The sequence below is a fragment of the Chrysemys picta genome, chromosome 2 (assembly GCF_011386835.1).
Source record: "Chrysemys picta bellii isolate R12L10 chromosome 2, ASM1138683v2, whole genome shotgun sequence".
Classification (NCBI taxonomy): Eukaryota; Metazoa; Chordata; order Testudines; family Emydidae; genus Chrysemys; species Chrysemys picta.
The window spans coordinates 162,853,037-162,866,966 of record NC_088792.1 but is presented as its reverse complement, the minus strand read 5'-3'; the positions used below and the strand labels follow the sequence as shown (position 1 = coordinate 162,866,966).

At 40.3% G+C, this 13,930-nt stretch overlaps 1 protein-coding gene across 8 annotated transcripts in view; it reads left to right on the top strand.

Moving 5' to 3' along the window:
• Positions 1 to 13,930, top strand: part of NSD3 (nuclear receptor binding SET domain protein 3) — a 72,331-nt gene that overhangs the window by 10,133 nt on the left and 48,268 nt on the right. For 7 of the 8 annotated variants that reach the window (XR_006172226.2, XM_065584652.1, XM_005286538.4 and 4 more), the window contains one exon: positions 12,490 to 13,217. Coding sequence is in view for 7 of the 8 variants with exons in the window: in XM_065584652.1 (XP_065440724.1) it covers positions 12,534 to 13,217 (684 nt within the window). In the remaining variant the exon portion in view is untranslated. Of the gene's footprint in view, positions 1 to 4,706; positions 4,835 to 12,489; positions 13,218 to 13,930 lie in introns of those variants that run through there. The other variant, XM_065584654.1, reaches the window with a different exon arrangement.

Below are 13,930 nucleotides of genomic sequence, written 5' to 3'. Positions count from 1 at the left end.
CTCACGTTTAACTATAATTAATGTAAAAATTTGATTTCAATTAGTTTCTCGTTTCTCTCTTTACCTTTACTGATGAGCCAATAATAAAGTATCAGTTCTTAAAGTAGTTTCTTTACATCTCTGTGGAATGCCCTACAGCCAACAATGTGTGAACCTTCACAAACTGTATAACATACAATTTTAGATAGTCCCACAGTAGTACGTTGCAACAGTAGACAGTAAAAATTAACAGTCAATCGAATGTATTATGGAAATTAATTTAAAACTTTTTGCTGCTAACACCTTCAACAAAAATGGTAGTATTCTCAACTCAGGCACTGCATGGTGATAAAGTGTCAGGTGCAAATTAATGGGCTCATGCTTCATTCTCAGTCAGGAGCTCCTCTGACTGGTCATTATTGCCAGGGAAATGCACTGAGTTTCAGTCACTCTTGTTAACATGCTGAATTTGTATTTGAACAAATATTAAGTGTAACATTTTTTTTGTGAATGTTGTGTTGGCTTCTGCAGTTTCCCTGTGGATAGGTAAACCCAATTTACTTATAATACCTGTAGCTGTTGAATTCTGGTTTCAGCATATCATGTTGATTGGTCCTTTCTGCTCAGATTTTGGGGACTTTACTCTGTACTCCTGTGATATGGTAAGTGTGTGATGGTGAGGGAAAGAGGAGGGGCACTATTGACATTGGGAGATCTCATCTAGAAAATGAGATCTTGTCTTCCCTAATGCTGCTGAACCTTTCCTGGCTGCTTGATAACTGCAGTCTTCCTAGGTCATACTTGAAGAGCTGTGAATGCTTGTTTGTATTTGTATATTTTTTTAATAAATATTCTGTTGGCACAATTTCATTTTTGGCTGTCTTATCTCAGCAGGATGCTGGAGTAATATGGGTTGCAGGGGAATGTTGTTTCTCTCCCCCCCCCCCCCCCCCAAAGCTAGTTTCAATAGAAAATTTGAACATTTAAAGCTACATGTTGTCTTATATTGTTAATTTTCAGCCCTTTGACCACTAGGTCACCTATTCTAATTCATCCTATATCAGTAGTGTTCAAAAGTGAAAGCTTGAGTATAACAATAAAAAGTGTCTACACTTCAGGGAAGCTGTATTTTACGGTCATCTATCAAAGATATCGTTAATGGATTTTTAGTATAGTGGAAGGTAAGAATAGAAGGTAACTTTGTGGTGGTGCTCAGATGCAGTGATTGTCATCTTCATATATGTTTGTAATAAATAATGCTGCTCTTTCTCAAGATATTTCAAAGCATGTTAGAATGTAATAAGGTACCCTTACTAACCTGGTCAATTCCCAGGTGAACATTCTTTTGAGACTAGCTAATATCCATGGTTTTAATGAGGCTACGTGGGATATTAGTAAATTATATAGCCCAAGCCTGACGTTCTCAAAGAAGCCACAAAGGCTCCCCTTTTTGCAAAAAGTCTTTCAGTAATTATCAAAGACAGGAAATTGGATCAGCAACATCCACTACTGAGTCTAGTGACATCTCTGTGGAGATCTTAGAGATACAATAATTATGTAGCTTATTATACTGCATCTCACTAGTATCTGAGCACCAAACAGGTATGTCGTAGTCTGAGACTTGTGATTTAGGTCCTAAAAATACCTTAGATAAATGTAATAGTGATTCAGTTAGAAACGCTTTCTTCCCAAAAGATTCCAAAGCACTTTATAAACTTATCTATGTATGAATCACTTCACCCATTGCTGAAATTGCAGCCACTTCTTGCTGCCACAATAATTCTATATAAGAGTTTAGGGTAGGAAGTTAAGCATATTTGCCATTAAATTAGGGTAACATTTCTCATGAGATCTAGCCTAATCCACTTTAGATTATACTGTTTTCCTAGTACATAGTTTTCATTTTCCAAAGGGGAAAAACTCATTTTGTTTAAATACTGTTCCTATTTGGACATTATTGTAGTTTGAAAATTTTGTCTCTAGTTTCAGCGTCACTGACAAGTTCTGTTTACGTTGCCTTAGGCCCCAGAAAGGTAGTGCAGGGCTTTCCTTAGGTCCCAGAAAGGTAGTGCAGGGCTTTCCTTAGGCCCCAGAAAGGTAGTGCAGGGAAAAGACAGTGCAGAATATAGTACATAATTCTGGAGAACAATCTTCCCCTCTCCCTCCTCCCCCCCATAGGCAATGAAAAACTATAAACTATTCCTGTTGCAGTTTTGCAGATGTCACGATCTTTGTTCAAACTATTTTTTTTCAATAGCGCCAAAAAGTCTTTCCTGTTAAGAATTCTTAAATAATTTAGCTACATTCTTCTTGATCCTTTGGCTGAGATCCAGTGTAGTATCAGTTTACTGTTTATTACATCCTTTATCTGGATATTGAATCCTGTGCTTGCAGGAGGTGGACTCTAAGTTAATACAACAGCAGCAGTTGGAGATCCAAGAGACCTATCTTGCATAAAATAAATACTTATAAGCTTCACTCAGACTGCTGAACATCCTCACTTCCAGCTCTTTTAGAGATTGTTCTTCTATTTGGGTGAGTTACGTCCAACCTCCTTTTTAGCCTTTCAGTGCCACTTCTGTGGCAGCCAGAGGGCTGCTGAGGAGAAATACAGTACTCTTTGCATCAGGGATGGAATCTAATCTCTCAAGAGTAATCCTATTTTAGGGTTAAGATTTGAGATGGAGTCCTCCATTTATGGTCTCACATTATTCTAGCATTTGACTAGCCCCAGGGGTGGTTATTTCAGTGTAATATAATCCAGATGCTACTTTATATTACTATATTCATTTTGAAAGCACCCACTAAAGTTTTGCAAAGGAGAGGGGATAGGAAAGTGTGTGGGTATTAACTATAGTGATGATGAATTCAAGGACTCTGGAGGAGGGAGCTACTGATGTGTAAGCTCTGTGGGAGGAGAAGAGCTGTTGGGCATAGAAGACCATTGCGTGTAGTCTTTCTGTTACGCAAAAGTCCCTACTTCTGCACTCTGTACTGGAAGGTAAGACACCAGATGAACAAGTTGTCCCAAATAGCCAGAGTGCATAATAAAATCAAGGTCTATTTCATGTAGATGAACCCACAAAAAGGGATTATTTGAGAGCTTTTGAAAAACTTAAGACTTCTACCAGTAGCTTCTAAATTAGCAGATGTAATTGCAGGTTAATGTATCCAAACAAAAAAAACCCAATACTCCACATCCTGTTATGCTGTCTTTAAAAAACACTTTTTCTTTGAAATTTAATTATTGTGAAATCTGCTCTGTTGGCTGCTCTGGGGACTGAATCCTGTTTAACCATGGAGCTGATACAGTAGTAAATCAAGTAGCAAGGTTTCCCCTGCCAAAGTGTATGAGCTCTGACTTGGAGGGGCCACGTGTGAGGATTCAGTGTCCATTGTCCATGCTGTTCTTGGATTCTGCTGAGAGTGGTAACAGGAATCTAATTAATGCCAACTGTTCACTAAATGATTTCATTTAAATCACTAAAAGCCATCAGTTTGTAATTTTCAAAATATGCTGATACTTGTATAGGCTGGATTAAAATTGGTGACCTCATGATCAAAGAGACTGTTGTGCAATCTAAATGTACCATTGGCCTAATGAGATGAGTTTAATCAGCTGGACATGATCTGAATGGCATAATCTTGCAGTGTTCCCATAGATTAAATATTAGTTGTTTTTTCTGCTTTGTAGTAGAAAGATTATACTACTAAAATACTATGCAGAATATAGATGCCTTTAAATCCCAATTTCTAAACGTCAAATGTTCTTGTAAGAGAGAGATGAAAAATTGCCTGCCTCATGTTTTTTATTCATACAAGTATGTCGCAGTCTGTAGTGTAAACCTCTCTCCAGTGTTTTACATCCCTATTTCTGCTCTGATTTCCTAGCATTGAAAGTTAGTATAATGCTTTTTAAGGGAGAAAAGACCTTTTATTCATGTTAATGTAGTTCTTATTGACTCCTGAACCAAGTGAGTTGACTGGTTGTGAATTATGTATAGTTATTTACTGATATGTCTTATACACGTGTCAAGCTGATGCTGTAGCTTAATTTTACTGAGATCCTTAGGTAGGATTAAAATGTGGCCAAAATGTCAGAGTGAGGCTTAAAATTCCTATTGGATGCTCCAGAGCAGGTATTTTCTTAGGTCACTGTCTAGAGAATACTATGGCTAGCCAATCATGTAATTTATAAGACATGTCATCAAAGAGAGATTTCAATCTCTATTCCTGACCGAAGTCTTCATCCAAAAATTCTTGGTCTTTATTACTATTAGAGGTAATTGAAGAAAAGTCTTTAAAAAGCCCGTTGCTTCACTAGAGGAAAATTAAGGGATGAACAGAAGCAAGGTAATTTTCTAAATATAAATCACCTTTAATGTGGTCATTGCTGATTTAAAGAGTAGAGATAATATTCTTTGAGGGCTATAAATCAAAATGGGGTAGTATTAGCTGGATAAGCTTTCTTTGTTTTGGTAACAGTGGTATACACTTTGCTTCTTCCCTTGCAGTGTGAGTCACTTGCTTGTTACAGAAATTGTTCAATATGGTGAAGAAAATGAGTAGCTGGCCTCCTTGCTTGACTGTAAAACATAAGATTTGGTAGCTGTTGGGATGGAGTCAACATTGCATGGCTGAACTTTTCTTCTTTGGCATAGAAACTTAAAAGAATATTTTGCACCTTTATGCCTTCAATCTAAGGATCTCAAAACACTTTATGAACATCAGTGAATTACTGCAAGTCTCGCAGCACCCACTTTACAGATGGAGAAACTGAGGAACAGAGGTTAAATGATTTGCCCAATGTCAGTGAAGCCTTTAAAGAGCAGTTGGTGCCGCATAGAAAAATGTGGTAAGCATTTTTGTACATTTCCATTGTGGTAAAGCCTAAGGACCCAATCAGGGCCGAAGGTACCATTGTTCTAGGCACTGTACAAACAAATAAATTATTTCGAAATGAGTCTGGATGAGAAAGCTGATGAACTTCAAACAGATATTCTGTGTTAAAGTTAATCGGCTTTTTCCTCACCCAAAGTTACACAGCTGTTGGAATATAATAATTTCCACAGAAACCACTTGTGATGTTACAGAAGGGGAATCTAGGGACACACAGATACCTATTAGCTGGTGCATTTACATTTTTAGGGCAAAATCTACAGGGTGATGCTCCATCTCTGGAGGATGATAGGTTCATGGTTGCTAAAGATTTGTTACTGAATTTAATTATATCATCAGCCACTCTTAAACCAGTTTCAGAGGTCCACACAAGGAGACTGCGCAATTTAGAAATAGGTTTAGTTAAATCAGTGCAATTTCTTTTGTGGCCTAGGTCTTAAATGCCTCTACCACGATTAGCAATCTCTGCCTAGGATTAAATGAGCATGGCCTGCCAGCCTGACTCCTTTAGCAGTAAAAATCAAAAAGAAAACTAAGCATATTTTAATTTAGCTATTCTCAAATTTTTTCATAGTGTACATCACATTTGAATACAGTGTTTTATGGATTAGTTTTCCTTCCTAATCAATCATGTAATATCTGTGTGATACTTTTCCATGTAAGCAATTGCTGAAGTTAATATTAATAAAGTATTTAACGTATTATTAGTTGACTTTTAATGCCATTTAGCTCTTGGAAATGAGGAGCCAGCATCTGCTTTAGTTGCTTGCTGCCGCTAGACCACACTAAGGCTATGGCTGGCTACACTATGCAGCTTTTAGTGACATGGCTGTGCCTCTGCAGCTGGGCCGTGTAGCTGCTGTTTGTCGGCAGGAGAGAGCTCTCCTGCTGACAAAAAACTTCCACCCCCCATGAGTGGCAGCGGCTTACCTGCTGACAAAGCGCTGTTCACACCGGCGCTTTTCGTCTATAAACTTTTGTTGTTTGTGTGTGTGTGTTTTTAACATCCATGAAGGACAAAAGTTTTGCCGACGAAGTGCCAGTGTAGACATACCGTAAGAGGAAGTTGGTGAATCAGTGTCAGGTAAGGAAAAATGTTAATGAGTATGTTTTTAGCAGGTATTTAATCTTTCTAGAACCCTAACTGGAAGCTACCCCAGAAGGTAATTTTTGTGAAAGTGGGTGTGAACATAGGCATGAAAGTGAGTGTGGTTTTAGATGTGTTAGGGACACAGGAATTACCACAGGTCCCAGCTAGTCAAGGAAAATAGAAATTCCTTAGTGGATGATTAAAGACCTGCCCATAAAGGAAGTGTCTTCCTAATCCTCATCAGTTAGTGATTGGCTCAAGCTTTGAACAAAAAGGGTGTATCATCTCTTATCTGTTGTAACTGCAACCCTTGTCAACTAAGATTATGCATGTGTACAAACGTCACAGGATAAACTAGCAACTCTCTCCCCTCACCGCTAGAACATCTTCATAAACCCCAGTATAGGAACATTTGACTTAACTTTCCATAAGAATGTTAACCGAATTTGTATAGTGAACAGTTTCATAGATTCATAGACCTGTATAACACAGGCCATAGAAGTTCTCCCAGTTATTCCAGCATCACACCTATAATTTCTGGTTGAGCTAGAGCAGCATCTCCAAACTGTGCGTCGTGACCCTCAGCTTGTGAGACGTGCGTGATGCACAGTGATAGATGGCTGTGCGCACCACCCCTGCAGGCCCCTGCTGCCTTGACATGCTGCATAGTGAGAGGCAGTTGAGTCATCAGCATGCTCATTTTTACTCCTGAGGGAATTCTGCACTAAAAAATGAAATATTCCGCACACAATATTTTAAAATTCTGCAAAATTCTGCATATTTGTCAAAATAACACAATATAATCACATTTTCAATTATTTGCTGACAAGTATTTTGAAATAAATTACCAAAATAATTGAAAATGGTGTGATTATATTGTTGTTGTGTTTCTGTGTTATTTTGACAATTAAAATAGGCAGAATTTTTAATTTTTCACTGCAGAATTCCCTCAAGAGTATTAGGGTTCTGTGTGGCGCAATCTAGGTGTGCAGGGTCTGGGTGCGGGACGGAGGGGGGGATCTGGGTGCACAGCGGTGCGGGGCGGGGTTCTGGGTGCAGGGGGAATGGGACTCTGCAAGGGGGGGTGAGGTGATTGTAGTTAGAGCTCAGTGTTGAGGGGAAGTTGGGTTTGGTGGGGTGGAGGGTCAGGGTGCAGCTGTTTGGGACTCAGTGGTGTGGGGTTCTGGGCCCTGATTCGGATGGAGCTTGGTGGGGCGGTCTTCCAGGTGTGCAGATGGAGGGAGGGGTCACTGTACATGGAGCTGCTCCCCCTGTCCTCCCAACCCCTGTGCATCCAGACCCACCCTGCACCAACCCTCCCCCCACACCTGGAAAAACAAAACAAAAACCCCACACACGGTGCAGTTTCCTGCAGCCAGGGGGATGTTTCTGGAGCTTGATCTGACCCAGACCCAGCTGCTCCATGCAGGGAAGAGGGAGGGGGAACTCTGTCTCTGTCCTCCTCTGCGCTTCTCTCTCCCCTCCCCCCCCCCAGCTGGGACTAACGTCCCTGGATGGCCAGGGCATCCCCAGCCCCCTCTCTCTCTCTCCCCCCCCCCCACGTGATTTACCTCTTCCCCTGGCTGCCTGAAGTGATGCATCTGAGCTGTTGGGAGGGGTGAGTGAGTGCTGGTGCAGCTTCTCTTTGCTTCCCCACATAAACCATTTTCTGCAAGGAAGTCAGGGCTGGCTCCAGGCACCAGCAGAGGAAGCAAGTGCCTGGGACGGCACATGCTCAGGGGCGGCATTCTGTCCATTCTTGGGGTGGCACAGTCCGACCGTTTTGTTGCTTGAGGCGGCCAGAATGGTAGAGCTGGCCCTGAAGGAAGTAAAGAGATTCTGTGAGGGGGATTTTTCTGCTGCGCTGCAGTTGCGCACAGTTTCCCCAGGAATATCATGCTGCAGCACATGCAGCACAATGAGGTGGTGGCGGCTGGCAGGAATGGGACTTGCAGTCGCCATGCTGACCCCATGGGCAAGAGGTGGGGGAGCTGACCTGACCCTGAGGGGGTTGAATTGTCTTGAGACCTGAGCCAAACAAGACACTTGTAGTTGGATCCCATGAGGCTTTGGCTAATATCACCATGAAGTAAAACTGAGCATGGGAAAAGTCAATATAATCTGTGAATGTGGAGTTGACTAGTACGTTTTTGCTATGTAAGTGAAGAAGTTACGTTTTCTTGTAGTTGCTTTGTTGTTACATCTCTACTAGTTCCTGAGGAGGAAGGTTTTTTTTTTTTTTTTTTTTTTTTTAAGTCTGACATGGAAAATATTGAATAAGATATCTGGATATGTTGCTTTGGTAGGATGAGAATGAAACTCAGGCAAGGAAATGGGCAGATCCTAATTGTGAAGTGTATGTCATGGGATCTTTAATGTAACTACAGACCAGAAAAAAATCTTGTATGAAAGAGCATTTAGGACCTCCATCCTCACAACACAAAAATGCACATATTGTGATACTCCATTTATTTATCTTGAAAGGACTAAAATGACCTTACTGGGTAGCAAGCCAATATTTCAAACATGAGGTGTAACCCATTAAGCCATTCCCTCCAACTAAGCATTAAAATGGTTTAAATTTAAAGTTCTTTTCTTAAATAGGTAAGAAGGCTAATTTGTGAGCATGTAATATTTCATTGAACTTTTTTCCCTCTGTGTTTGAAGTGGCTATATAACTGTCTCAAGTCTTATGAGATACAATAAAAATTTCCAGGACCTCAGATACTGTGGAGGTAAAGGTAGCGTTATTACTACCATATGACAGACCTGGGCAGGTCGATGTAGATACTCCTAAGGAAGCTCTTTGGTTTTCTCACCAGGAGGAGTGGAATAATTAGCATCTATTTGCTATAATTGTGCTACTGTGTATTTAAAAAAAGCCAACAGCCAGGGCCTGGTAACTTCCAAGGCATGTATCAGTACTCCTCTGTTTTCCCAGGCTTTGCTGGGGAGAGGGAAAGTTTGAATAAGGTTTTTAAGGAGAAGGAAGAGAAGAAACTTACATTGGTGGATTTGGGAGGTCTTTCTATGACCCTTCCTGCCTGTTGAATTTATAACACTGCTCTACAGCCAAAATGCTTCTGAAATAAATGTAGTCAAACTTTACTAATTCTGGGTCATTGAGAACGAAAATGATGCTTAAAATTGTTGATTGGCTCTAGTTTTCAAGATATGCTATTGGGTCAGTATATACGACCCTTGACTTGGGAATGGCGGAGGATAAGTGAGTTATAAAGGGAAGGGATCTCAATTTAAACCAGAAATGACCAAAATACATCTTTGACTGGATCTAAGAATAAATCTATGACTGGGTTTGGACAGTACTTGCTTTTTAGGCAAAACAATGAATGATGCAATCTGAAGCTTGTATTGCGTCATACATGATATGAATTGCATCATGTTATTCCTAGACGTCATGGACGATGCAATCATAACGAAGCTTACATCACCCTGCTGAACAAATTGCCCTATATCAGCTCTAGAAATCATACAGTGTCGTGCTCTCTTATTTGTCAGTGTTTGATTTTGCAAAGGGACACATTTCTGTTTAGCCAAAGTGAGCAGAGATGCCTCGTACTTGTGTGAACAGTGCAGATAACTTCTGCTATGTTTGTGGTGAAGTGACTTTTGCATCACAAAAGCACAGTATAACCACTATGGTTAAGAAAGCCTATCACCTTTATTTTGGCTGCAAAATGGGAGATCAGGACAAGAGGTGGGCCCCACACATATGCTGCAACACTTGTGCAACAAATCTTTGCCAGTGGTTGAACAGGAAAAGGAAATCTATGCTTTTTGCAGTGCCAATGATTTGGAGAGAGCCAACAGATCATACCAGCAATTGTTACTTCTGCATGGTGCCTCCAGTTGGGAAAGGTGTGTCAAAGAAGAAAAAGTGGACTGTGCATTATCCAAAGATTCCATCAGCTATACGCCCAGTACCCCACGGAAAAGGACTGCCGGTTCCTGATGCACCAGAATCATTCTCACTTGAGTCAGACGAGGAAGAGGATGAAACTTCTGGTCCTGAACTATCAATGTCACAGGACCCACATTTTCTCCCATCCTCCTCCTCTGAATCACACCTCATAACACAAGGTGAACTGAATGACCTTGTCAGGGATTTGAAACTACCCAAGAGTAAGGCAGAGCTTTTGGGCTCCAGACTACAGCAGTGGAATCTCCTGGCAGGTGATGTTAGGGTTTCCATGTTCCGTGACCGTCGAAAGGATCTTGTCGCATTTTTCTTCATGGAAGGTGATCTTGTAGCCTGCAACAACATCGATGGTGTGATGGCAGCCCTCAACATCGTTCATGATCCAGATGAGTGGAGACTGTTCACTGATTCATCGAAGACGAGTCTTAAAGCTGTTTTACTGCATAATGGCAATGTTTTGCCATCAATTGCAGTTGGTCATGCAGTCCATATGAAGGAAACCTATAACAACATGAAACAACTTTTGAGGTGCATAAACTATGAACAACATCAGTGGCAGCTTTGTGGCGATTTGAAGGTTGTTGCTCTCTTGCTTGGTTTGCAGACTGGATACACAAAGTACTGCTGTTTTCTCTGCGAATGGGATAGTCGTGCAAGAGATTCCCACTACATCAAGAAAGATTGGCCACTCCCACAGTCATTGGAGCCTGGGAGGAAAAGTGTTCAGCATCCACCACTTGTTGAATCAAGGAAGATTTTGTTACCACCCTTACACATCAAGCTGGGTCTGATGAAGAACTTTGTCAAGGCCATTGACAAAACACAAGCAGCTTTCAAGTACCTCCGTGGAAAATTTCCAAGGTTAAGTGAAGCTAAGATAAAGGAAGGTGTTGGTCCTCAGATTCGTGAACTTCTTCAAGATGATGCATTTGACCATGCACTGCGTGGCAAGGAAAAGACGGCATGGAAAGCCTTCCAGTTAGTGGCAATAAATTTTCTCGGGAACAACAAGGCAGACAACTACAGGTTGTTGGTGGAAAACCTCCTCAAGGCATACAAAAGCCTTGGTTGCAACATGTCACTAAAGATGCATTTTTTGCACTCTCATCTAGATTTTTTTCCACCGAACTGCGGAGCAGTGAGCGACGAGCACGGCGAGCGATTTCACCAGGACATTGCAACAATGGAGAAACGCTATCAGGGCAAATGGAGCCCATCAATGCTTGCAGACTATTGCTGGACAGTGACAAGAGATGCTCCATTTAATGAATACAAGAGACAAGCCAAGAAGCGCCGAGTAGACACTGAATAGGACTAAACTATGAACATAATATTTTTTTGCCTTTTGTTTCATAATAAATTTTATTTATATAACCCTTTTGCTGGTTTTTAAAGTGTTACATAAACAGGACAGGTGAAATATGATCATGTAAAGCAACCATAAACACATGAAAAGACCTAGGTTTACAATTTATGATTAAAACTCTACTATCTACACAATATACATAAACATAAAATGTAAAAACTTAAATATCTTAGAAACAGTAGCTAATAAGTTGTTTTAATTGTCATATTTGAATTCAGCACATCAAAATACATAATAAATAGCATATTTTATTTCTGAAGCAGACGACTTCTCAAAAATTGTAGACCAAAGTAATGGCTGTATGGTACCTGGAGTCTTGGATAGGCACTTCTGCAAAGTTGAATAAGCATCACAGTTTCAGCCTTCTAATGATTTGTGTTCCCTTTTTCTGGTCTGATGCAATATTTAGAACTATTATTCTAACACTGAATTAGTTCGGACCCACAGTTTGACCTGTGTTTAAAACTCCTGCAGCTGACAATTTCTTCTGTTTCAAATATCTTGAGAAACGACCATTACTGAGAAATACATGTAACTCTTGGAAAAAATTAGTCATTCTCCTCTGCTGGCTGAAGAGAAACAGTTAAGTCAAAAAGCCTGTGTACAGAAATGTGTGGACAGTGTCATGGAAGTTGGTATACAAAGGACTGTTCTTATTTTAGTTCCACTACAAATGTTTGGTGAGAGAGAATTTCCATTTTCAAACTTCTAGGTGGATATTACAAATAATGGGATTAAATTATTTATTTATTGTTTTACTGAAAATAGGTGTCTGAGGCTTGTTTGCAAAGTAGCTTTTCATCTTTGGAACCCTATCTGGGTATTATACATTATTGATCACTCTGATCATCTGTGTGCATGAGTTCTGAATTTGATTTACAATTTGAATGTAAATAAATTGGGCAAATCCATACAAATCCCTAGTAGATTATTGTTAACATTAGAAAACTACCACATAATTTGGCACACTTTAGTCTTGATTTTCCCATGCAGAGAACAGAATGGTCAGGGTGTTACATAGCTGGTGAAGAGTCGGGTGCATTGGGGATACTCTGTGTGCGGGGTAATGTTGACTGTATAAGAGGGTGTCTAGTGAAACTGGAGGTCTGAAAGTTGTTCATAGTCTTGGTAGCTCTATTTCTTCTTAATTGTTTCAATTGTTTAATTCTTTTCCTTTGATTTACTGATTACTTTTTTTTCTCCCTTTACTTTTAGGCCCTATGAGAGAAAGGGAAAGCTAAGGATGCTGGAGCAGAACAATGGATTTCTCTTTCTCTTTCATGCAAGGGATCATGGGAAACACAATTCAGCAACCACCTCAGCTCATTGACTCAGCCAACATCCGCCAGGAGGATGCCTTTGATGCCAGCAGTGACATCGCTGAAGATGGTGGTCAGACACCATATGAAACTGCCCTGCAGCAAGGCTTTCAGTACCCTACTCCAACGACAGAGGATCTTCCACCGATCACTAATGGCTATCCACCAACAATCAATATGTATGAACCTCAAGCCAAATACCAGACATACAGTCAGTATCCCAATGGTTCAGCCAATGGCTTTGGTGCAGTTAGAAACTTTAGTCCCCCAGAGTATTACCAAATGGAAAACTCTAACGTGAGGCCTCATGAAGTTCTGGAAAAACCTTCCCCTCCACAACACCCACCGCCACCACCTCCTTCAGTACCACAAACGGTGATTCCAAAGAAGACTGGTTCACCAGAAATCAAATTAAAAATAACCAAAACTATCCAGAATGGCAGGGAATTGTTCGAGTCCTCTCTGTGTGGGGACCTTCTGAATGAAGTGCAGGCAAGTGAGTATGCTAAGATGAAACACGAAGGGAGAAAGGAGAAAAGGAAAAAAAGTAGCAAGCATGACTCTTCCCGATCGGAAGAACGCAAGTCATACAAAATTCCAAAACTAGAACCAGAGGAACAAAGTGTAAGTGGAATAACAGTTTCATCTTTTTGTGATTATTAATAGGGAATTCCTTCTTTGCAGCTTTATATTTCTTATTAGTTGTTTATGTACTTAAAAGGCATTGTGAGGCTGTAGTTCACTGTCTGACACACTATGCAGTGATCAGAATTGTTTAGCAAGTGTCCACTACAGCTCAGATGCAAAGCTTATGTATCAGAGAGGAATAGTGGAAAGAATTATGAGTAGTAGTATTTAGATTGCAGTAGTGCTCAAACTTGGGTGCTTTCCAAACACAGAAGAAGACGCAGTCCCTGCCCATCAAGGTGTACTGTCGAAAGATTCATGAATTCTTTTTTTCAAAATGTGATTTACTGTGGTTTTGTGGTATTTGAAGTATTCATCGTTAGCATTCATAGAAACTTAGTGGAAATGTTACTTATTTCTAAGAGGCACCTAAAAACATGTTATAACTATCTAAGTATACTGCTTTCTATACAACACTTAAACCACATGCTTTAACTGACAGTTGCCATTGAAATCAATTTTAATAAATATGGTGGATTGTCTGACACTAAATAAGTGAAGAGGTGGCTGTATCTTGTGCACGTACTAGCAAAAATTAGTGTACCAGTGTGGCATGCAAATTAGAAATGTCAGTTGACTGTCAGCCCACAGTGATTGAGAGAATTCTGTATCAGTGTCCATAATGCTTTTTGCTAGGTGCAGGAGATGCC